Source organism: Gastrolobium bilobum, unplaced genomic scaffold (genome assembly GCF_033153095.1).
Source record: "Gastrolobium bilobum isolate Gb01-03AN ecotype WA unplaced genomic scaffold, APGP_CSIRO_Gbil_v1 utg5916, whole genome shotgun sequence".
Taxonomy (NCBI): domain Eukaryota; kingdom Viridiplantae; phylum Streptophyta; class Magnoliopsida; order Fabales; family Fabaceae; genus Gastrolobium; species Gastrolobium bilobum.
Window position 1 is genome coordinate 93,305 of NW_026900089.1, and position 25,843 is coordinate 119,147.

Here is a 25,843-nt window from a genome sequence, read left to right on the forward strand (position 1 = left end):
AATATCAGCTATAGACTGAGGCACTTCAATATTGATAGAAATCTATTGTCTTGATAATGGTATACTGGTCATGATTGCTGAACTTCATGAGTGCTTTCTCTCTGATTGTGTAATATTATAATGGGTCCTAGAATATTATTTAATGATATACTTTTAGTGGTCTGGTTTTAAAATATAAAAAGGCTGTAGATCAAGGCGCTATAAATTCGCTCCATCTACAGCTCAACTTATACTGAATGCTGGATGAATAATTCAGGAATATTCAATCATCTTGGTTAGCAATTTAATCACTCATAATCAATCATTAATCACCCAAATTGCCGGCCCTTAAATTTAGGGTTCAACACTTTACTAAATCCTCCTTAACATTGAACAACCTTCAAGAATCAATGTTGATGCCTTATTTACTCTAGGATAGGGTTGGCAAAACGGGCCAACCCCGCCCGGCCCGAACCAACCCAAAAAAAATAAGCCGGGTTAGGGTTGGCTCAAAAATATGGCTCGTGGGTTGGCTTGAAAAAATAGCTTGCGAGTTGGCTCGAAAATTGGCTCGCGAGTTGGCTCGAAAATTGCTCGTGGGTTGGTTAGTTTTCAGCCTATTTAAATGATCCTGTAGTATTAATACACCAGCTATATGGCTTCCATCAGCTTAAACAAAGGGTTACAAAATGAGAAATAAAAGCAAAATATTTTAGTTTCGAATTTTCTTCACAACAAATTTGCATCAACATCAAGAAACAATCAGAACCACTTGCTACCAAGTGGGTAAGATATTTGAACCAAACAGAGCTAGCACAGCCTAACAATATAAAAATGGCAAGGATGTGAGAAGATTAAGGACTTAGGTTTAGAGAAGGAAGAAAATGATGACAACATGTGTGGGTTTTGTCCATTTTTGTATACTATATTTTGTATTTTTTTATATAAAATAAAATAAAATAAAAAACTCAACCCGCGAGCTGGCTCATTTGACCCGCGGGTTGGCTCGTTTTTTCACGAGTTGGCTCGGGTCGGGTTGACAACTCATTTTTGCCAACCCAACCCGGCTCATTTTTGGCAGGTTACGAGCCAACCCGACGGGTTAACTGTTTTTCTTGATGTTCAGATCTTTGCTTTTCTTGATATTCTGTATGATTGGATAACTTTTTTCTTGACTAGTTTTTTTGTTTTGATTTTTTCTCTCTGTCAGAGGATTTCCTGTACCTTTCTGCTTGCCAAAGAATTTCTTGTTCAGAATGGTTTTCTTTTAAGATTTGATTAAAATTTAGTTTTTGATAGAGCCCAGTGGTATCATTTGATCCATATGGCTGACCAAATCTAGTGTGATAAGACTTGGTTTCTTGTTGCAATAGTTTTCCATTAGGCGAATTAAAATTAATAATTCCAATTTAGCTGCAATTAACAAAATAAGTGATTAACTGTTTGTAAATGTATATTTCTCCATTATTCACAAAATAGAATGAGTTTTACAATATAACAAAGACAAAAGGGTAAAAGAGTAAAACAACAAAGGCTATATGGGCTAAGGCCCATAATACTAAGTTACAAGAAATCCCCACACTCCCCTCAAGTTGCGAGATAGATATTGACCATTCCCAACTTGTCTATTAAGTTACCAAAACTGACCTGTGTACACTTTTAGTAAGAAGGTCTGTTGTTTGTTCTTTGGTAGGGATATATGACATACACACTCTCATCGTCCAATTTCTCCTTGATGAAGTGATGATCAACCTCCACATGTTTTGTTCTGTCATGATGAACATGATTTTGAGCAATACTGAAAGGTGCTTTGTTATCAAATACAACCTTAATGGTAAGGAATAAGAGATCTTCAGTTCGCCTAGGAGTCTTCTTAACCAGACTCCCTCACAAATTCCATGAGCTAGTGCTCGGAATTCTGCCTCAGCACTGCTCCTTGCAACCACTGTTTGCTTCTTGCTTCTCCAAGTTATTAAGTTTCCTCACACATAGGTGCAATAGCTTGAGGTTGACTTTTTGTTTACCGAAGAACCAGCCCAATCTGCATCAGTGTAGATTTCAATCATCCTATTATATCCCTTTTTGAAAAACAATCTCCTTCTTGGCTTATTCTTGAGATACCTTAGGATTCTATATACTACACCAAGTTGTTTCTCTTTGAATGAATGCATAAATTGGCTAACCATGCTTACTGCAAAAGCAATGTTAGGTCGAGTATAGGACAAGTAGATTAATCTTCCAACCAATCTCTGATACTGCTCCTTGTCCACCTCTTCCCCATCTTCAATACCCAACTTAATGTTGGGTTCCATAGGTGTTTCAGCTGGCTTGCTTCCTAGCATACCTGTCTCCTGAAGCAAATCTAAGATGTACTTCTTTAAATAGATAGTGATCCCTGTTTTGCTCGGGCCACTTCCATGCCAGGGAATTACCTTAAAACCCCAAGGTACTTTAGTTCAAACTAACCTGCTAGATACTCCAGGAATCTAACTTTTCACGGTCATCACCAGTAATAATTATGTCATCCATATAGACTATAAGAATGACAACTTTACCATCCTTAAAGTGTTTGTGAAAAAGTGTGATCAGTTTGTGCCTGTAAGAAACCCTTCTTCTTGACTGCTTGAGTAAACTTATCAAACCATTCTCAAGGAGACTGTTTAAGTCCATAGAGATACTTCTTTAACTTACACACCAAGCTAACTCATTTTTCGAAACTAGGTGGAGGATCTATATAGACTTCCTCATGTAGGTCACCATTCAAAAAAACATTTTTCACATCCAGCTGTTGTAAGAGCCAATCCAGATTAGCAGCCAAGGATAGAAGAACTCTAACAGTGTTGAGTTTAGCAACAGGAGCAAATGTTTCTTAATAATCTATTCCATACATCTGGGTCTACCCTTTTGCAACCAAGCCAACTGGTTGCTTTCCTCTTGGTAATTCCACAATGTCCCATGTGTTATTCCTTTTCAAAGCATCCATTTCTTCAATGACAGCCAACTTCCAATTTGGATCATCAAAGGCTGGATATCTTTTGGAATCTTCGTACTATCCAAGATAGTGTTGAAGGCATGAAAACCTGAAGATAATGTATCATAAGAAACTTATTGAGAGATGTGATATGAAGTACAAGACCTGGTTCTTTTCCCGAGAGCAATTGGCAAATGTAAATCCCCATAGGCATGTGGACTCGGGTTGGAACTAGAAGCCGAAGTGGAATCCTGATAGTACAAAGAGTATTATTTACATTTTGAGGAGGTTGTCTCCGACTATAAACCGACACTTGTTTCTGCTGATTATTATCTCCATCTCTTTTCAATTGCTCATCTCCCCCTGTTTCGATTGTGGTGAGCTCTATAATGAAGGGATATATAAGGAAAAAGGTAAACTGTGGGTTCCCATGACTGGTCTTCATCTAGAAGCTCCCCCTGAACCGAAGGCTGCGAAAAGAAACATTGAGTTTCAAAGAAATAGACATCCACAGAGACAAAAATTAAGGTATTATTTACCATTGTCTGTCCGAAGAATTTTTGTGCTGGTGCCAAATTGGTTTTGAACCATCGCATGAAACTTTATAAAAACTTGCGAAGAATTTTTATGCAGGTGCCAAATTGGTTTTGAACCACAATATGAAACTTTTTGAAAACTTGTGCAGTATCAAACTCTTCTTTGAGGAGGTAAACCAAACACACTCGAGAATAGTCATCAATGAATGTTGTAAACCATCTCGAGTCAGAAACATTTTTTACACGAGATGGATCCCATATGTCATTGTGAATAAGAGTAAACGGGGAGGATTCTTTATATTTTTTAATGGGATATGATACACTAGAATGTTTTGCTAACTGACAGATATCACAACAAAAGACACTAGGTTTTTCATTGATAAAGAGGTTGGGTAACAATTTTTGAAGATAATGAAAATTTGGGTGGCCTAACCTACGATGCCACAACATTACATCATCACAAGAATTAGAAACAAAAAAAATGATCATTTTCAACAAAAGCAGCTTGATTCTCCATATGATCAGATCCCTAAAAAATGTAAAGTCTTCTGTCTTCTTTAACACTGCCAATCATCCTCTCTGATTCCTGTTTCTGAAAAACACAACCATGCATCGAAAATTAGCAACACAATTAAGCTCTATTGTCAGCTTACTAATAGAAATGAGATTGCATGTTAAATTAGGGACATGTAGAACAAAATTTAACACAATCTTCTCGAAGAGTTTTAATTGACCCATTCCCTGCAACTTTAGAAAAACTTTCATTCGCTATTTTGACCTGTGAGTTCCCATAGCATGGATTATAGGAATAGAATCGTGTTGGATTACCTGTCATGTGATCAGAGGCCCCGGAGTCAAGTATCCAACGAGTACTACCGTCAATATGAAATGCAATACCTTGTTTAGCCACATTGCCAGATGGCATACTAGATTGAGGACTGGTAGACATATTCAGAAGCCTTTGTAGTTGATTAAACTGAGTCTTGCTTAGGAAAACACCACTTGAATTACTTGTGGCTTGGTTGTCTTCTACCTTATCTTCAACAGAAGGCTGATAGCCACAACTCTTGCTTCTTCCTTTAGGCTTCAAACCTGCTGGCTTTCCATGAATATCCAAACAAGTTTCAAGTATGACCTTCTTTATTGAAATGAGTACACTATGGACTACTATTCGTTTATGATCTCCAGAGGCACAATCAGGGTTGCCCTCGACAGCTAAGGCAGATACATCAACAGTCTTCTTCACATCCACAGACAATTCATCTCCTAACATGACACACCTCCTACTAGCTTCCCTTTGAACTTCAGTAAAGGCGTCATCAAGTAAAGGTAATGGTCGTTGTCCTAGAACTCATCCTCTGACCTCATCAATGTCTCGATTGAGGCCAGCTAGGAACTCATAAAGTCTCTCCTTCTCTAGATGTTTCAGAAACTTGGTTTCACTGCCGAACCTCCAAGATCAGTCTCATAGTGAAGATCAAGTTTATGCCACAAATTATGCAGTTCAGTGTAATATTCAATGACAGACATGCCTCCTTGATGCAACTCCTTCAGTTTGTTCTTGATCTCAAACACTTGAGAGGCATTATCTAGGCCCGAATAAATCTTTTTTATAGCATCCCAAATCTCCTTAGCCGTCTTAAGGAACAAGTATGGCTAATTTGAGGCTCCATAAAATTAGTCAGCCAAGCCGTGACAATAGAATTGTTGATCTCCAAATCTTCATATCTTGGGTCATTTTCAGGAGGTTGTTTGATATTTCCTATGAGATAACCTATCTTTCCCCTTCATCTAATAACCAATTGAACGGATTAAGACCAATGAGGAAGTTTTTTCCATTCAACTCGTGATTGGTTATCTGTAGGGACTGACTTTCACCATATACTTGCGAGTTGGAAGCTAAAGAGTTGCCAAGAGAGTCGGTGGATGAAGTCATGAGAGAAGTCCAAGAATACCCAGGAAAAAAATGTCTCCAAACACTGATTCAAGTCCTCTAACAGACAAAAGAGAGGAAGACAAACCGAATGAGACCGGTCCAGACCTAAACAGAGGCCTGCAGGGTGGCGCATGGCTTTCACGCGCTGCAGGGTGGGCGCGGGTGGGGCGGATGCTCCGACCTTTCTCTGGCGTGTGGCTCCTCAGATTCTGGTGATCCTTTTTGGAACTTGTAGATCCGCTCCTTCTGTTTCTAACGGTGTAGGTCTTGGCCGGAAAAGTTGCAGGAAAAATTTTCCAGTGGCTGCTGACGGCGGTGAAAGGTTGGGATTCGACCGGTTTTGGCCTTCTATAGTGACTGACAGTCTTACTTTGCTGTTGGGACTTTGTAGGAAGGGAAAACAACCTTAACAATGGCTGAACTTTGAGTTTTTCAGCGATTTGCTGCCGGTTTGGTAGTGGTTTGGTGGCTGAGCTTTCTCATGACCATCCTGCTCTTGAATTTCTCTGTTATTCACAAAATAGAATGAGTTTTACAATATAACAAAGACAAAAGGCTAAACGAGTAAAACAACTATATGGGCTAAGGTCCATATCACTAAGTTACAAGAATTCCCACATTAACAATGTTTAAATAGATATTAATGAATTAACTGTATATCGACTTGATTAACTACTTTTTTGATGAATTAATCCTAAGGCGAATATGCCTTGGGTAATGGCCTTTTTAATGGTATTTCCCTAGTAGAAATGTTGATGGATTGAGCAGCTTTGTTTCGTTGAATTTCTATTTATTTTTATTTTTTTTGTACTTTTCTTAGGGTTCCTTATCATGTCTTTGGTTTGTATATATATATGGAAATATAAGAATCATGTTGTAGCAAGGAAAATTTGGTCATGTTACAGATTATAACTATGTACTGCGGGTAGTACATAGTTATAATATTAAAATTATTTTTTTTCTTTCCGTCATGTCAGCCGACAGCCTTCTGAGGAGAGAGAAAAAATAAAGCTTTTAATATTATAAATATGTACTATTCGTAGTACATAGTTATATTCTTTTGCAGGACCAAATTTCTTTCCTGCATCATGACGGATTGAAACATATATATATAATGAGTCTCGTGTAACGGAGACTCCTTGTCTCAAGCGGTAGACATAAACATGTGGGGCCCATGTTTTAAAAAAAAAAGAGTGGCGTGTTTTTGATGTATGGACAACAGAAGATTACATTCTCCAGCAACATAAGAAAGTATTTTCCCTATATATATGTGTGTGTATCTACTGCAACATGAGATAAAGTTATTTCATGCAACTAAAAAACGATAGTTTGGGGTTTAGGAAAAATAGTGCGGGATGTTTTAATAAAATTCACGATACAAGAAAAAAATAAAATTTCCAAAATACCCTACATTTATTTTTCTAAACCCAAACATCTCCTGTTGTAAGAGATATGTTGCGGAAGAATTGATAATCCCATATATATATATTTATATATATATTTATATATATATATATATATAACTTGAAAAGGGTATTCTGATATATTATAAAATTGTAAATAATCTGTACAAAGGGTTCTCTATTTATAGAGAATAAAAGACCTAATACTTGACCTAATGGGCTTGGCCCAATACAACAAATAAATTAATAAATAAAAAATAACTATTATTTACAACACTCCCCCTCAAGCTGAGGAATAGATATTTATCATTCCCAGCTTGCTAGTAAGCTCTTGAAATCTGTCTGAAGGAAGTCCCTTTGTCAATACATCAGCTAATTGACGTCCAGTGGGAATGTATGGAGTGGTAATCAACCCGCTATCAAGTTTCTCTTTAATGAAATGCTGGTCGATCTCAATATGTTTAGTCCGATCATGTTGAACTGGATTATGAGCTATACAAATAGCGGATTTATTATCACATAGCAACTTCATAGGTCTCTCACATTTTATTTTGAGATCATCAAGTACAATTTTTAGCCACAGTAACTCACAGATACCTTGAGCCATAGCTTGAAATTCAGCCTCTGCACTTAATTTGGCAACCACATCTTGTTTCTTACTTCTCCGCGTCACCAAGTTACCACAAAGAAACATACAATAACCAGTGGTAGAACGACGGTCAGTCACAGATCCAGCATAATCAGCATCAGTGTAGACTTCTAAAGAAAGATCTCCATCACGTCGGAATAACAGTCCTTTACCAGGAGTAGCTTTAAGATACTGAAGAATTTTCTCCACTGCCTGCATGTGTTTCTCCTTTGAATCATGCATAAACTAACTGACAACACTAACAGCATAAGCTAAGTCTGGTCTAGTATGAGCCAGATATATCAATTTCCCAACTAGCCGTTGATATTGTTCTTTATCAACTGGAGGACTCTCCTCTTCATAGCCTATCTTGTGATTCTGCTCAATAGGAGTATTAGAGGGTTTACACCCGAGCTTTCCTGCTTCTTTGAGAAGATCAAGAACATATTTCCTCTGGCTGATAAAAACTCCTTTTTTTGAATGAGCTACTTCTATCCCTAGGAAATATCTCAGTTTCCCAAGGTCTTTAATTTCAAACTCAGATGTTAGTCTTGTTTGCAGAATATGTCTCTCCACAAAATCATCACCTATGATAATAATATCATCAACATATACAAGGAGCACAGTGAGCTTCCCATCTTGGGAGTGCTTAAAGAAAAGAGTGTGATCTCCTTGACTTTGTTTGTATCCTAAGGTCATCATAACCTTAGTAAATCTTCCAAACCAGGCACGAGATGACTGCTTCAATCCATACAAGGCCTTTTTTAATCTACAAACTTTATTTTCTCCATTCACAGAATTAAAACCAGGAAGGATTTTCATGTAGACTTCTTCTTCTAACTCACCATTAAGGAAAGCATTCTTCACATCAAATTGATTTATATCCCAATTGTAATGAGCAGCAAGGGATAACAAGACTCTCACCGTATTCATCTTTGCAACTGGAGCAAAGGTTTCTTCATAATCAATGCCATAGGTCTGAGTGTAACCTTTGGCGACTAATCGAGCTTTATATCTCTCAAGAGTGCCATCAGAATTATACTTCAGGGCATACACCCATCTGCACCCTACTGCTTTCTTTCCATTGGGTCTATCAATAACCTCCCATGTTTTATTTTTCTCCAACGCATTCATCTCCTCTTGCATGGCTTGAGCCCAATTCCCATCTTTCAATGCTTCATGTACTGATTTTGGGATTGAAATAGAATCTAGTGCTGAAACAAAGCTTTTGTGCTGCACAGAAAGATTAGTAGAAGAAACAAAATGGGAGATAGGATATTGAGTACAAGAGGGACAGGAGGAACAAGATTTCTTGGTACAAGATCTTTTCCCTTTTCTTAGGGCAATAGGTAAGTCATCAGAAGCAGAAGCAATGGGTAAGTCATTAGAGATATCAGAAGAAATAGACAAATCATGAGAGACAATAATATTAGAATCAGAAACAGGAGATTCAGAAGAAACAAGAGATTCAGGACTTACCAGTGGTTCAAACGATTGAGGTTGCTGGTGAGATAGTATGGGTTGTTTCCTCCTCTGATATACCAATTCAGGTGTCAAAATCTTTCGTATCTCAGGTGTATTTGAAGGTTCTGACACACCAGGAGCAGATACACTAGGAAGAGGTGTAGGAGTAGACAAGACTGATGTATTTGAAGGTTCTGACACACCAGGAGCAGACACACTAGGAAGAGGTGTAGGAGTAGACAAGACTGATCCAGACTCAAAGAAGGAAGGGGATGAGTCTTCTGAAGAACTGTTCTCTCCCTGAAGATGAAGACCCTGGAAATAAGATTCAGATTCTTGAAAGGTGACATCCATAGAAACAAAAAAATTTCGACTTGGTGGATGATAACACTTGTACCCTTTTTTATAAGGGGTATAACCAAGGAAGACACACTTAAGAACCCTAGGATCCAACTTTCTCCGATGTTGTTTATGAACATGGACAAAGGCAACACATCCAAACACTCTTGGTGGAAGGCTCTTCAATATGGGAACAAAAGGAAAGAAGGAAGTCATGGAATGAATATGACTGGTATTGTTAAGGACCCGTGAAGGTAAACGGTTGATCAAAAAGGTTGCAGCTAACACGGCTTCTCCCCAATAAGAACTAGGAACAAATGTCTGGAAAAGTAGTGCTCTAGCAACTTCAAGGAGGTGATGATTTTTTTTTGCAGCAACCCCGTTTTGTTGAGGGATATCAACACATGTGAGCTCATGAATCATACCTCTGTCTGAAATGAATTGTGACAGACGTTGGTTGACGTACTCAGTACCATTATCAGATCTTAGTCTTTTAATACACTTACCAAACTGAGTCTCAACCATCTGATGAAACCGAATAAATATCTCTGGTACTTCAGACTTGTCTTTCATCAAGAATATCCATGTTACCCGAGTACAATCGTCAATAAAAGAAATAAACCACCTTGCACCTGAAACACTATGCACTTTAGAAGGGCCCCAAACATCAGAATGGATAAGAGAAAAAGGTTTGCTGCTTTTAATAGTGCTAGCAGGAAATGACACTCGATGGTGTTTTGCAAATTCACAAACATCACAATGAAAGTTCTCAACTGACTGATTAAGAAACAGAGAAGGAAACATAGACTTCAATAGACTGAATGGTGGATGCCCCAGACGCTTGTGATGGAGCCAAATTATAGACTCTGCAGTAGAAGGATGACGTGTCATTAATAACTGATTTTTGCTATCATTTATAGCATGTTCTGGAAGGAGATGATACAACCCATCCTGCTCATTAGCAACTCCAATTGTCTTCTTCGTGGTAAGATCCTGAATAACACAATGAGAAGGAAAAAATGTGATAGAACAATTCAAATCAGTTGTAAGTTTTTGAGTGGAGATAAGATTAGTAGAAAGCTGAGGAACATAAAGAACATTTTTAAGAAACAAGGAAGGTCGAATTTGAATGTTACTAGAACCAATAACTGATTTATGGGATCCATCAGCTACGGATATAGTATCACTACCAACAGTAGGATGATAAGAACGAAAAAACTCAGTACAACAAGCCATATGATCAGTTGCACCAGAATCCAAAATCCATGAGGTTTTAAAATCAGTGCAAGAAGTAAGAAGAGATGTAGAACGTGTGCTCTTACCAGACAAGATCAAAGAACGATCAGATGGCTTACACATATTATCAATAGCGGGTTTAAGCTGATCCAACTCCCTTTGCTGAATATTCACATATGGAGAACCATCTTCTAAATTGGCCATAGTGATAAGAAAGAGTTAAAAACAGCATCAAAGAACACACAATGGACACCCAGACGACGTCAGATTAGAGAGAAAAACACAGATTCGGGTAGAGGAGACAAAAACAAAAACAAAAACTTTTTGAACAGTTACTGCGTGAACATTGCGTGATGAACAGTACCGCGTTTTTTTTTTAGCTGTTCCGGTCGTCTGATGAAAAAGAAACCTCCGTAGAATGATAGATCTAAGAAAAACGGAGTGAAACAAGGGTCCAAAAGGTCCCCGGAATTTTTTTTTCCGGTGGCGGCTTTGTGGCGGCGAGAGGCAAATAGGGTTTGGTTTTTAAAGACGGTTATTTGCGGAAGCAAAACCTTCAGAATCGAGAGCTCTGATACCAACTTGGGTGAGGCTACATTAATGGTTTTATATATCTCTAACACGCCTCCTCACACGAGAACCCATTGGGACATGAAGGGTGGATAATTCACAGGCCCACCTACCTGTGCTAAGAAATTCCACAAGAGAAAGTGGGGGGCGGTGAGGATCGAACCCGAAACATGAGGCTCTGATACCATGTAAAGAACCTTGGGATACACCACCCCAAAAGCTAGCTCAATGGGTGGGAGTGCCCAAGGCCTTATAAACTCCACATTAGTTGCACATCTAACTAATGTGGGACTATATATCTCAACACGTTCCCTCACGTAAGAGCCCTTTGGGCTAGAAGCGTGGAATTGCACAGGCCCAATTTTTGGTTTACCTTTTGTGCTTTTTTTTTAATTTTAATTCCACTTTAAAGTGGAAGGCGGTGAGGGCTCAAGCTCTGATACCAACTTGAAAAAGGGTATTCTGATATATTATAAAATTGTAAATAATCTGTACAAAGGGTTCTCTATTTATAGAGAATAAAAGACCTAATACTTGACCTAATGGGTTTGGCCCAATACAACAAATAAATTAATAAATAAGAAAATAACTATTATTTACAACAATATATATATATATATATATATATATATATATATATATATATAGGGCTAAACTAATCTCGTGTTAAAGGAGATAGTTCTCTTATGTGGGTGACACAAAATCAAGGTGGGTCCATCTTGATTTTTATTTTTTAGTGGGACTTGCATCAAGTTTATCTCACAACATGAGACATACTCTCTCATGTAACATGAGATTAGTTTAGCCCATATATATATATATATATATATAGGATTCTTTGACACCAGTGTCAAATTTGAAATTTGACACCTCATCTGAGAGCCATTAGATCAAAAAAGATCAACGACTTTGATATGTAAGCATGTGACACCATTGATCTTTTTTGATCTTGTTGAGATATATAAAACCATTAATATAGTTTCACCCAATAGCTTAAGCTTTTGGGTTGAATTAGTTCTTTACATGGTATCAGAGTTTCGGTGTACCGGGTTCGATCCTCACCGTCCCCACTTTCTTTTTAGTGGAATTTCATTCTTCGCACAGGTAGGTGAGCCTGTGCATCGTCCACTCTTCAAGCCCAATGGGCTCTCGTGTGAGGGGGCGTGTTGAGATATATAAAACCATTAATATAGCCTCACCCAATAGCTTAAGCTTTTGGGTTGAATTGCTAGGGTCAAGATCATTTTACACCAGTGTAAGTTACACTCTCAATCTTGTCCGTTAATCCCACTTATATCTAAGGGCTCTAACTTTTTAGTAATATATGCCATTGGATACAAGTGGATCAATGGTCAAAATTGAGTGTAAGACTGCTGACTCTTACATCGGTGTAAGAATATCTTGCCCTATATATATATATATATAAATTTATTCCTCAACTGAATAGGTTTTTACCAATTCCTAAATTGTAATTCACCTAATTAAAATGAGATGGCCAGGGCTGTATATTAGCTCCTCGAATTGAGCATCTTTCTGGTGTATTTTTTCACTAGCCTGTCTGTGCACACATCATGTTTTTATTATGCATCAATTGGCTTTTGTTTTGACAATCAGAATAGCATTAATGTAGGTTGTTGCAGCTGTTGGTTTTATGGACAAAAGGCTAGAGATTCCAAGCCAGGTGAATCCTCAAGTAGCTGCCTTGATTGAGCTCTGCTGGGCTACGTAAGTAGATCAAATAAATAATTTTAATTCCCTTTTTTTTTATATGAAAATTTAGGGTTAGGGGTGATTGTCCTACCCTAGAGTCAGCGCAGTGCTCCAGGCTCAATGAGCACTTGCAGGGTACTTACAGATAACCCATCAACAATGGCCCTGGTAGGATTTGAACCACGGCCAATTTAGCTATCGCGATTGGCTCTTACCAGTTGTGTCAATCATTATTTGCCAACTAATTACAATTCTTAGTTCAATAGATTCTTGCACTTTGTCATAGTTTTGAATCTGAAATTATAGTATGGTATTAGTAGCTCTTTATCATGAACACATTAGTATGATTCTATTTACAATCTGTTGGTGCTGTAGTGAACCCTGGAGACGGCCTTCTTTCTCCTATGTTATGAAATGTTTGCAGCAAATAATTGCCGATTCCAAAAGGTGAGCATTTTCATGCAATAATCTTCAACCTGTATACGGATGAGAAACAACAATATTGAACAAGAAAATAAAAGGGATTAAAGTTTATTTGGGTATGTCTTAATTTGAATTTATTTAAATGCAGCATTGCTGTTATTTATTTTCCTTATGTAGTTAGGCTGTTTATTTTCTGTAATTAGACAAATCCTACTCTGATTTTTAGGTGGGTCCTAAAATCATGGGTAAAGATACCTAACATTTGTATATATTTTCATCTGATCCTTTAAATACTATTTATGAGCATAATTTGCACTAGACGTGCAAATGAATTGAGCCATTCATGATTTACTTGGGCTCAGATCTTTAAATGCTTGCCTAAACTTGGCTTGTTTATTAAAAGGGAAAGCCAACAAGGATCTAGTGGGAATCACTAATGATAGCTAGTGGTGACTTTATTAACTCCTGCACTAAGTTCCATTTGGGTTGAACATGTTAACTTCATTCACCCAAGTGAAAATGACTGAGCTGGAAAAACTGATGAAGATCATCGACCAGGAACAAAGTAGTTAATTAAGTCAAATAAGTAATTTACAATGGAGGCCAAGCCTTAGAGCAGCGGTAAGGCTGTTCCTTATGACCGAAAGGTCACGAGTTCAAGTCTGGGGAATAGCCTCCCAAGTCAGGGTGCCTTATGGAGGTCTGTTCTTTTTTAAAGTGGTTAACAATTACTTACTAATCTATCTTCGACCAGGAAGAAAATGGTTAATAAGTCAAATTAGTGGTTAATAATAATTGACTAATCTGCCATTAGCCAGTTCCGGTTGGATCTAAAATGTTGGCTTGTCTTGACTATTCTTTGTTGAACAAACCATTGAAAAGGACCTTTCTCTACTTGGTTTGCTAAAATTTTTGTTTTTAACGATTGATTAATGGTGCTGATTGATCTATTTAGCCGAATCTATACCTAGATGGATAAGGCTTCATTTTTTGTTGATGTATTAAATGAACAAGCTTGAGTTGCAAACTTAAATGCTTGACTCAGAATGCAAGTAACTCATTTAGCTCAACTTGTGTTCAAGCTCGAGCTTGGGTTCAGTGTATTTTGCTTAGACAACCCTCATAATGTTTGCATTGAAAAGTCAGCTCTAAGCACGGAAGGAAATCAAGTGCTACGTCTCCCAAAAGGTGGACAGAGGAAGGACACGGAGTAATCTAGATTCATTAATTATTACAAGCTCTTAAGTTCTCTAGATAATTCCAAGCTTAGTTACCTAGCCTGTAAATAGGCCTTGCTACCACTATTCTCTGGATAGAGTGAGGAACTAGGAAGAAAGAGTGAAGCTAAGAAAGAATGTAGTGTTGTAAATATTGTGTGTATATATTATAATTATTTCTGATTTGATTCTCTTTTATAAGGTAGATTAGCTTCCCTTATTATAGGATTGATTATTTCCCCATTTTTAGCCTCAAATTTTTAAAGTTAGTATTAAGATTTATATATTTTAAAGTGAGTGCTTATGAAATAGTATTTAGTTTTCTCCGTATTTCAATTTGTAGTAGAGTACCAGAGAAGTAATAATGAGTGTGAGGTGTCCAAGCAAGTGCGGTATTGTACTTATTAAGCTAGTAATAATGAGTGAGAAATTTTGGTGAGTTCTGTGTGTCTAAATTACACAAAGGAGAGTAGATTATATAACCAGATCAAATACAAATATCATGGTTTGTTAATTACCGTAATTACATAACTAAGAGAAAATGTATGAAGATGAAAGAAGCAGCAGAGAAAAGAGAGATAGATGTTGAGGGAGTTAAAGAGACTGAAAAGTGTTGCATTGAATTAACTCTGGCGCAAGTACATATTGATACACACACATGCAGCTTTTACTGAAAGCAGATCTATTAGAGATCTTATAGCTGGAAATCAACAAAATGAACCAAACTACTAACACTAACTGACTGCGCTGGATAGCCAACAAAGTTCGCAGAACTAGTAAGTTGTGATAGAGTCACAGATTGTGACTTACTTGAAGGCATACTTGAAACCGTACTGCATGAATATGACACAATAGGATGTGCCTTGATGCATTATAACACTAGGTCCCATAACATAGGATTGGAGCGAAGGTACCCACAAAGCCAACACAAGTAGAAAAGTGCGTGACAGAGCAGCAGCGGCAGGAGACGATCTATGCATCAAATTGACGGAGAGGACATTAGAAAGTTCATTGAGAATGACATCCAGATGTTCATACAACGTCACTGTTAGAGAAAATATTGCCAAGTAATAATGAGACGATAATATGTATTTATGAAGTTATTCCGACAACACATGCAATTTCATAAAATGTATGCAATAATACAAAATTATAGCATAGCAAACCAAAACAAGAATGAAGTCAAGGAAAAAATCCGAGCCCCAAACATTGTGTCCTCAAGACAATATTCTTTCTTTGGTATTTAAGATTCGTGGACATCTGTCTTCTACAAAAGAACGAATCACCTTTGTTCTTGTGGTGTCATTCTCACATTGGATAGCTCTGCCTAACTCAACTTATGTTTGGCTAATCGCATTGGAGTAAGAGAATGCAAACACAAATAAATGTGCAGAACACTGATAGAAAAAATAGGAATTTGAAAATTATAAGTATGTTTGATTGTGTTTTGATTTTTTTTGTTTCTAAAACTGTTTTGTAAAATAGTTATGAAAACATGTGTTTTATGTGTTTTTTGTTTTTGTTTTGAAAGTTAAAAATCAAACACAAAACAAAAACAACTCAGACACGTTCTCTAAATTTGATTTTAAAATAAAGAATAATTACAATTTTTTAATTTTTTTTTACAAAATAGATCTTATTAAACGGGTTTTTTTGTTTTGATAATCAATTTTTTAAAAAAGAAATAGTATTCAAACAAGACCTATGATTCTCCATTTATTTGTAAAGACTGCATGGTTGTGATTTGAATGACACTTGTTCTGGCGAAGCGATACATCTGTTCAGCAACAAAATGAGATAGATTTTCCATCTTAAACTTATTATTCATATCATACAAAATTATAACAACCCTTTACATGAGTAAGAAGTTCAACCATCATGATCGTATGCATATTACACTAAATACAATGTGCAATTGATCAATATGCAGGAATTGCATCGGGATCGATAGTTTTCATGCTTTGAACCTTCTCTAGTGAGATATATCGGATGTACTCGGCCAATTGATGGATTTGATGCCTTAAGTCATCATACTTCGCGTGTACGAAATTGAAATACTTTATCATTAAAGGAATTCAACAACATAGACAGTCAATATAATGTATTAGCATTGATCTTGTGATTGTTGATCACTTTAATAGAGTTACTACCGAAAGTATTTACTAGTTGTGTTGATAGTATGGGCATTATGTTTGCCAATGAATCTTAAATATTATTGTTATGTATTAGATATTGACACTTTGAGTTTTTTTAATGTATATGTTTATGATATTTTCATGTTTTCTAACTTATGTGTGGTTTTTGTGTTTTTCTGTCATAAGAGATAAAGTTATCTCCTACAATATTGTTTTGAAGATTGGGAAAAAAAAATGTAGAGCATTTTGCGAAAATTCTGTAAGAGAGAAGCAAAAATCTCGAAAAGCCCTGTATTTTTTTCCTCAAAATCTCAAAATAATGTCATTTTAGGGTTATATGAAATAATTTTATCTATTGTGACATAACCTTATCTCCTATAATAGGAAATTTTTTTCCCCTTATGTATATATGCATGTATGAATGAAGATACTGAAAATCAAGATTTGTCTTTAATAAAAAAATTACTAATGTCGAAAGCGCATAGAAAATGTGGCTAAATAGAAAGTTGGGATACGATAAAAGAGTAATTCTCTGGTTCTCAATTTTAATTAACAAAATAACAAAATTCAACTCCTAAAATAAGGGTCTTAAGCACCCTTTTATAGACTAATTATAAATTGATTCAAAATTCAAAATCTAAAATTTTAAAAATAATAAAACTTTCTAAAATAAATAACAGTAATTTATCTCTAAAAATAATAAATAATTACAATTAAATTATTTAAAATATGTCTCAAATCTTAGATCTCAAATCATGCCAAATGTTTTGCATTCCTTTTCTTGTCAAACAAAATACAATTATATCTGCTGTTTCATTTGGACTTGGATTTGATTGTAATTTGTTATATTTCAAATTGCTTTTTTTTTTTAACAATTGGGCCATATTTATTGGGCCATAATTTTGATTTACTCTAGGCTTCCTGAATCAATGATTAAGCCATGTGCAATGGGCCAACTGTAAGTGCATCAATTACTATTGGACATATTATGCACTTTCCATTTAAGTGTGGAGAAGTACATAATATATCCATATTTTTGTTGGTGCCATGATTTCTATCATGGTGCCGTAAGTTTTACTTGAAAGTGCCGTAATTTCCATAAAATATTTTCGTTCATGCGGAAACACATGCATAGTTGATCATAACTCAATAAAATTCATTAACAGCACTCAATTTTGATTATAATACATATGATCACACGAAGGTCATACCTTTGTGTCTTGTTAGGGTTTCAAATCTTGATCCCGATATAGACGTAGGCGTCCTCTAATGGAGATCAAAATTGTCACTTGATGGCTTGGGAGAACTCTTCCTATAAATCCCTCCTTGCTTGATCGCTTGCTAGGCTGAACAAGAATGGAGCGGATTATTCTATGGTGTTTAACTTGGCACGCAAGAAAGTTGTTGTTGCATCACAAGAAAATATGGAGAATGAGAAGGAGGGTTGTCGTGGTTGCCTTGCTTGGGTTAAGGGCGCATGAGCAAGCTTAGGGTTCTTAAAAGATCAACCCTAACTCATAATCGAATTATGAGTTCCCTTCTTCATGAAACTTGAATTGGAATTCAAAGCTAGTGCTTATCTACTTTTTAATTCAAATTCCTAGACTACTCATAAAGGGTTTGACCAATTCAAACCTTAGGATAAGGATCATCCTAATCTAATTAAGATAAGCATGAAATTTAAATTTCGCAATTCAATTTTCAAACGTGTAAGTTTAAAATTCAAATTAAGATTAGAGTAAAGCCATTTTTGAGTTCTTAACAAAAAAATATGGTTCTCACTTTCATTACTTACAAAAAAAAAGTCAATTTTTGATCCCTTTACAATTACAGTTCTTTAAAAATGTGGTCCCTCAGAAATTCAATGAAGATCCAATTTAGTCCCTAAAAAAGGACTAATATGATTTTTTTTTTTTTTTGTAAAATAAAAGTAAAAACCGTATTTTTTGTTAAGGACCTAAAATAGACTTTACTCTAAAGATTATTATCTTCAATTTAAACTTTAAACTTATGATAAGATTTTATCTTAAACTAATCTTATTCAAATTCAAATTCAAAATATAAATTAAGATAAAGATCAAATCCCTATTTAATTTAAATTTCAAATTTAAACTTGACTAACATTTTATCTAATCAAACAAATGTGTTCTAGCGCCTCCTAGGCCTAGCTAGCTCAAGCCTATGTGTTCATAACATGTGGCTCATTTACTCTTGAATAATCTTATTGCATAAGATCCACACTATACAGTATAGGCCGATCCCATCAAAAATAATATCAGCGTGTGATTCATTAGGCCCATTTAGCTATTGATATAAACAAGTTTGGACCAATTAAACTCCTTCAATGGGCCCAACTCATTTAACTAAATGAAAGATACGTGATCTACCTTTTCATATGGTTGTCGTGCCAATCTATCCATTCATCTCATTATCCACCTCTTGGTCAGGAGCAAGGATACCGTATCAACTCTTCAGTGATTGGAAGAAAGATTTTATAGAATTAGGATTCTTCTTCCATAAACTCAAAAAGAATTTTCTAGCACCATATCTGACGTGGTGCCTACAAATGCTGCACTGAGACCTTCATTCAACCTCTCTATTTAAGGGATTTTGCATTTCAGAGTCCAAGTCTTATGTAAAGTCTTGTGGTATCAAATGTTTACATAATAAGATAACAAGGGAAAAATAAATAAATCGTCCATGTCGAGATCTTTCAAATTTAACCGAGGGTTAGTGCAAGTCCTAAGAATGGAAAAAATAATCTAAAGAGAGCCGCTCCTAATATGGATCTAATAATGTTGGAATTGGAATAATCGGATAATCAATAATCAATGAACCAGATAGCAAGCAATAAAAAAAAAGGAAAAGTTTACCAATGTCTATGTGGTTTGCTTCAGAATCATTTATGTCCTTATGATTTTTTTTCTATCACATATGCCCCTGTGGTTTGCAAAATGGTATGTTTTTTTTATCACATATGCCCCTGTGGTTTTTTTATTTTTTAGAAAGCACAGGGGCATATGTGATAAAAAAAATCACAGGAGCATAGATGATTCTGAAGCAAACCACAGGAGCATTGGTGAACTCTTCCCAAAAAAAACTATAAATGAATCCAGTAACAACTTAAGAGTCAAAAAGAACTAAAAATTTAATCAAGGGATACTGTGTCAGTTTGAGACAGCAAGTCTGGGCCAAAAATCTGGAAGTTTATGGACAGTGTAGAGATCAAACTCCACTTACTACTCATCCCTTGCTTTTTAATTGCATCTCTAATGATATCAAGTAAGGAACACATCCTTGTTCATTTTATCAAGCAAGGAGTGCTTGATATGAGAACCAACCACCCAAGTTTGAGAGAGATTTATCCCAGGAGAGAAACTATTCGCCACAGGTAAATTATGATTGCTTAAGAATATATCTCCTATTCTAGACTGTATGCTGAAGTCTAAATTTCTAAGAACTCAGGAATAAGCTTCCGAAATGAAACGTCCTATCTCCTACACAAATATGCATGAATATGTGTGACTATATGTTTGCCAGGAATTTCACATCTCGACTAAGGACAAACTTTTGGCCCTAACCAAATTGGATTCTTTGCTTTTCTATTTTCTGTTTTATTTATTTTCGTTTGAAACTAAATACAACATGAAATTTTCAATATTTCATGGTAAAAGAACATTGGCAGGAATGTAAATGAAGCACATAAAACCAAAAACAAAAAGATGTAGTGTGTTATATCCGGTCAGAATTATTTGTGTAATGCATTACTATAAATAGCATCCTTTTTTTTGAGTAAGGTTTGCTTCTCTGATTTTAAGCAGCTGTAAATTAAGGTGTTTCTTCACGGTCCAAGAATAATTCAGTTTTATGAACATCGGACATAAAGGTCCTTCACAAAAGACCAATAGGTTTGAACAGATATTTGACATTGACGTATTCCGTAAGGGTGTGTTTGGTTGGGAGAAAATGTTGAGATAGATGGGTAAGTGAGAAGTGGGAATAGAAGGTAACCATGTTTGGTTGAGCCAACTTTCATACTTACCTACCTAAATCACTATCCTACCATTCTCCGTTGCATATCTATTTTCATCAATTTAGCCGGCGAAACTTTCCCTTTCATCACGTGGTATTGCTGAAAAACAGCCTATTTGCTGACATTGTGGTTTAACCAAAAGACCAGCATACCCTCTCTTAGCGCGCGAAAGGAAAATATCGGACCAAATCTATTTGCTTTCGTTGTTAGAGTTGTCACTGCTCAAAGACCAACACTTGCACAGAGGCACACAGACGATGGTTGCTATGAAGGAAGAAGAATATTTTTCCCCATCTATATTTAACCAAAAGCCAAACATAGACTTTACAAAAGTTACCTAATTTTTCCGGTAAAATTTTTCTCAACCAAACAACTATTTTTACATTTTTCTACCAAACTCACTTCTCAACCATTTTCCTACTAATCACATTTCCCTATGATTCATAAAAACTTCTCTTCAACCAAACGCCCCCTAATACTTCCTCTCCATGAGAATATAGCAGCTTTGAATCTAGTAATGGTCACAAAGGCATGTTCAGATTTCAAAGTGAGGATAATTTACTTTCCTTCCTTTCCTCTTCTCAAGGAATTTCAGAAGTTAATCTCTCCTTGGGGTCTCACATTTGAACCAAAAACCAGGGGTCCGAGTTGGGGGCTTCCGGGGCTGTATTTGATTGAGACACCTTGACCATGTTCAAATTTTCAGTAGCAAAGGCAGCATTAAAGGGGCATTAGTCGTTGACAGAATTACCAAAGCCTTGCTTGGTAGCTAACTCCATGACCTCTGCGCCTTCTCCAGAGGAAAATCCAGTTTCACTTCCTCCAGAGCATATGCATACACATTGCTTGGCTTCATGACTCACCTCGTTCATTCGAAGGCAACAGAGGTGAGTCATGTGTAAAATAATTTGTTGAGTTGTGTCCCTTTTGAAAATTATCCGATTTGAAAATTTGGTGAACATCTCATTGAATTGATTGGCTACTGTTTGAATTGCATCTTTTAATTTTCCCAATCACTCGACAATGCTTGTGCCTTGATACCAAGCTCTTATGAAGCTCTGCTCATTCATTCCAATCCCATAAGAAGTTACCTTACTTTTCTAAAATGCAATAAAATAACTCTTCATTAAATCCTGAGTAACGAGTATAAGGTGATCACAATTCTTGTACACAGCATTACCCTTATATATTTACAAAGAGATTATTTCTTGGATTCGAACTCATAACTTTTCAGTCACAAAAAAGTAATTCTGCCACTGCTACAACCTTGCCCTCTTTACTTTCCCAAAGTGCAATGATCCACAAAGTAGAAACGGAAATGCAATTACAATTGATGAAATTACCCAAGACACCAAGCAATCTGGATTTTGGAAGGTGATTAATTTCATTAAAAGGATTAAGGATACCAGAGGTCAGCAAAGGTAGTAGTCCATTATGTTAACCCAAAATCTAGAATGTCTCCATCAAAAATCAATCTTTTATGAGGAGACAATTCCTATTAAAGGTTAACTCTAACCAGGTATCAATCCTAATCCTATTAAGTTACAAGAGGATATGAGCAAGCCCAAATACAACAAGGAGAATTATCTCTCCTCAGCCAATAAATAGGGGGGTAGCCCCCAGAATTGTCTTGCAGGACCTCAGCTAATTTGGATGGGAACAATAACCATTCAACATTTAAAACCCATTCAAACATAACACCTAAATCATAGTTTTATCATTATCTGGAAAAAAAACAAGGAAAAAAAATCACAACTATGAAACCTATAAAAACCACTCTCTATAAAATGCTAACTTGCACCGGTAGGGGTGAGTGAAATCCTTGTACGCAGCCTTATTTTTACAATTTTGTAAAGAGACTGTTTCTTAGATTTAAACCCCATGACCTTTCGATCACAAGGGAGTAGTTTTACCACTGCTCTAGACTTTCCCTCATCAGAACAATGAAACCTATGTACAAACAATTTTCCAGTGCACATAAACTTAATTGTGTCAAATAACATAAATTGGTAAACAAACAAGATAGCAGTTAGAAAGAAAATACAAAAAAAGAAAGTTGCACTATAAAAGTGTGACCGGAATGAAAATAAGAGCAGCAAAAAAAGAGTACCTGAGGGCAACAAATATTTTACAGTGGAACATCATGAAATTTAAATCAAAACTATTATCCTAACAGTTGATGTATTCATTTTACTAGTGTTGCCAATAGTATTGCGCTAAGAAAAACAATATTTTATTTTATACTTTTATTTTTGCATAAAAATTCCCAATTCTTATGCCTTATGAATGTTGGGCTTGGGACTGTTTAATTGTCTAATCCACACCCTAAAATCTAGCCAGTACCAATCGAGCTTGTTGGTCTAGTTTGTTTTCCTTTTATAAAACACAGCTCAGCAAAGAAATAGAAGCAGCAAGGATAATGATTAAATAGATAAATTGTAAAGAACTAATTTAACTCAAAAGCTTAAGCTATTAGGTGAAGGTCTTTTCAATGGTTTATATTATTTTCCAACACGTCCCCTCACACGAAAACTCACTGAGCTTGAAGGGTGGATAATGCACACGCCCATCTACCTGTGCTAAAAAATCCATGAGACTTACTTAATTATTAATTAAATGAGGGCAGTGAGGATCGAACCCGTGAACACTTAGTCACGTTTGCTCTGATACCATGTAAAGAACTAATTCAACCTAAAAGCTTAAGCTATTAAGTGAAGTTTTTTTCCATGATTTATATTATTCTCTAACATAAAGCATATATTAAAGATGATATTAAACACCATACTAGGAAAATTCAAAAAGCATTGTCCAGAAAAAATAATGGTAAAAAATGATAAAGAATATGTGAAGTTAATGAAGCTTTATTAGGATTGCTGGCATGAAGGAAAGCAAAATTTTCATCTAATTAGGCACGAGTGAACGCGATGCTCCATAATCCGTCACAATTGTTTAATAAGATTATCCAGCATTGCAATGTTAAGGCAAAAATAAGAGGAGGAAGCACCTTCAATAAGAAACTTCAATTCCATTTCTGCTCCTTCATTCCAGCAAACTATGAAAAGTGTTATCTAATTGCAGTAAGTTTAACCCTCCTATGAAATAATACGCTCCTTCATTCCACTTTTTTATTTTGCCTTACATTTTCAATATGCCATGATCCAGAAGAAAAGAAATGGAAGAGCGATTTCAATACATGAAACCATGGAATAATCTATATTCTGAAAGGTTCTTAATTTCATTCAAATGATGTTTTGAAGACAACCATCCAATATTTAAAAACCATTCATACAAACACCTAAAATCCAAGTTTTTCATTAATACGGAGGAAAACAGGAGAAAAAGAAAAGGAAAACACACACACACACACACACACACACAAGCAACAGTACCACAAGAATAATGGCAGCAACGCAAAATTAGTTCTCCATTACATATGACCTTGATTCTATAACAATTCCAAATAAAGTACAAGAGGAAAAAAATTGCATTGGTCAATGGGATGATGAAGGCTATAATAAATTAGAGAAAGAGTGATGAAAATGAAAAATAACAGCAAGAACATTACAGCTATGCAAAATTAATCAATTCTCCATCATATATGAACATCATTAAAAAAAACTACATTACTTGTAAACAAAAATCAAATAAAAATTCTAAACCACATATATAAACACAATATGAAAGAAAAAAAAAATGTATGTTGCATTATACATGAAGAAGGCCAGAATCAATTCTAAAATACCCACAAGAAAAGTAGCAGAGCTATGCACAATTAATATTCCATTACATATGAACATCATCATATCAAACAACATAAGTGGTAAACAAAATCAAATTACAATCCTAACCCACAATTATCCAATGATGATGATGATGATGATGATGATGATGATGATGATGATGATGATGATGATGATGGCCAATAATCAATTCAGAGAAGGGTGATGAGAATGAAAAGAAGAAGAGCAGCAATGAAAGAGTACTTGAGTGCAGCAACAAGAATAGCCAATGAGATAAACAAGAGTTGCCAGAGGACTTGAACACTTGCCCATGTGAGAAGACCCGTTAATCCCAGTGCAAGAACATTATCAGGATCAGGGTCCAAAAGGGTATTCAAATTGAAATTGAAAATGGGTCGTCTTTGTTTGCTTGAATTATTTGCATCTTCTTCTCCATTTGAACCAGTGGGTGGTTGTTCTTGTGTTTTTTCCTGTTCCCTCATCTCATTGTTGTTGTTGTTGTTGTTGTTGTTCACAGCAAACACCAAAAGTGGTTGTGGTTGTGGGGAGATTAAAAATTGGGGTTTGAGGGTATGGGAAGAAGGGAATAGGAACAAGTGTGGAGGGTGAGAAGGAAACGGGGTTTGAACTGTGAGGGGGGTTCTTCTCAAGAGGGGTGTGACTGTGAACCCTACCATGGTATTGCTATTGTTCTTGCATCGAAAATGAAGGGACATGCCAATATAAAACAGAAAGTGTAAATATCCTTTTCTCCTCGTCAAATTTCACGTCTGATATTATTTGTGATATCTGAAAAATTTAAAATGAATTTATTTAATTGAAAATAGAGGTATAAATAGACTAGGCCTACAGGAGCTTATGGCCTAGCCTATTTAAGTTAGACTTGACCTATTACAAAAAGTAAAATAGAGTAAACCTAGGCTTTTAAAAAAATCTATTTAAAAAACATGCCATAAGTTTTTTTTGTACATATCGGGCCTATAAGCTTACAGGCCGACTTATATTATATTATTTATTTTAAACAAAATAAATAAAATTATTATTTTAATAATTTTGAATAATAAAGTAATATTATTTTAGTTATTTTTTTAATTGTTGAATATTTAGTAGGCTTAAACAGGTCAACAGGTTAAGCCAAAACTTTTATTTTTTAAACATAGGTCAGGCAAGACTTGTAATTTGAGGTACACAGGCTAATAGGCCAGACCAAACCTAATATTTTCACACAGGTCTGGCCTATTTAAGCCAAAGTCTAACCTAGCCTAGTCTATTTACACTCCTAGTTGAAAATGTTATCCCTCACAAATTTAAAAAAGACATATTAATTTCTCAAAAGGACTAAAATGGATCCACTTTAAATTTCTTAAAAATCACGAATAATCTTTTTATTTATTAGGAACTAAAGCGAATATCGTGAGATTTGTTGCGGACCAACAAGATTATTTACTCAAACAAGAAAGAGGAAAGAATTTTAAAGGCAAAGAAATAAAGATGAAAATTGGAAAGTGAAAAACGATTGCCCA

General features: G+C 35.6%; 2 protein-coding genes across 6 annotated transcripts in view; one reads left to right on the top strand and one right to left on the bottom strand.

Annotated features, from left to right (window-relative positions):
* LOC133295259 (serine/threonine-protein kinase CTR1-like) overlaps positions 1-16,603 on the top strand; it is a 41,322-nt gene extending 24,719 nt beyond the window's left edge. For 2 of the 5 annotated variants that reach the window (XM_061494060.1, XM_061494063.1), the window contains exons 15-17: positions 12,693-12,787; positions 13,148-13,219; positions 16,343-16,603. In XM_061494060.1, the coding sequence (XP_061350044.1) occupies positions 12,693-12,787; positions 13,148-13,219; positions 16,343-16,388 (213 nt within the window). In that variant the 3' untranslated portion in view covers positions 16,389-16,603. Of the gene's footprint in view, positions 1-12,681; positions 12,788-13,147; positions 13,530-14,277; positions 14,367-16,342 lie in introns of those variants that run through there. The other 3 variants (XM_061494061.1, XR_009749310.1, XM_061494062.1) reach the window with 3 other exon arrangements.
* A 7,628-nt stretch (positions 16,604-24,231) lies between these two features.
* Positions 24,232-25,071, bottom strand: LOC133295262 (uncharacterized). The gene has a single exon (XM_061494068.1). The coding sequence runs from the start codon at positions 25,034-25,036 to the stop codon at positions 24,512-24,514; it is 525 nt and encodes a 174-aa protein (XP_061350052.1). The 5' UTR covers positions 25,037-25,071; the 3' UTR covers positions 24,232-24,511.
* Positions 25,072-25,843: the final 772 nt, after the last annotated feature.

Coding starts and splice junctions, on each gene's coding strand:
- LOC133295262 (XM_061494068.1), bottom strand. CDS start 25,036: ATGTCCCTTCATTTTCGATGCAAGAACAATAGCAATACCATGGTAGGG.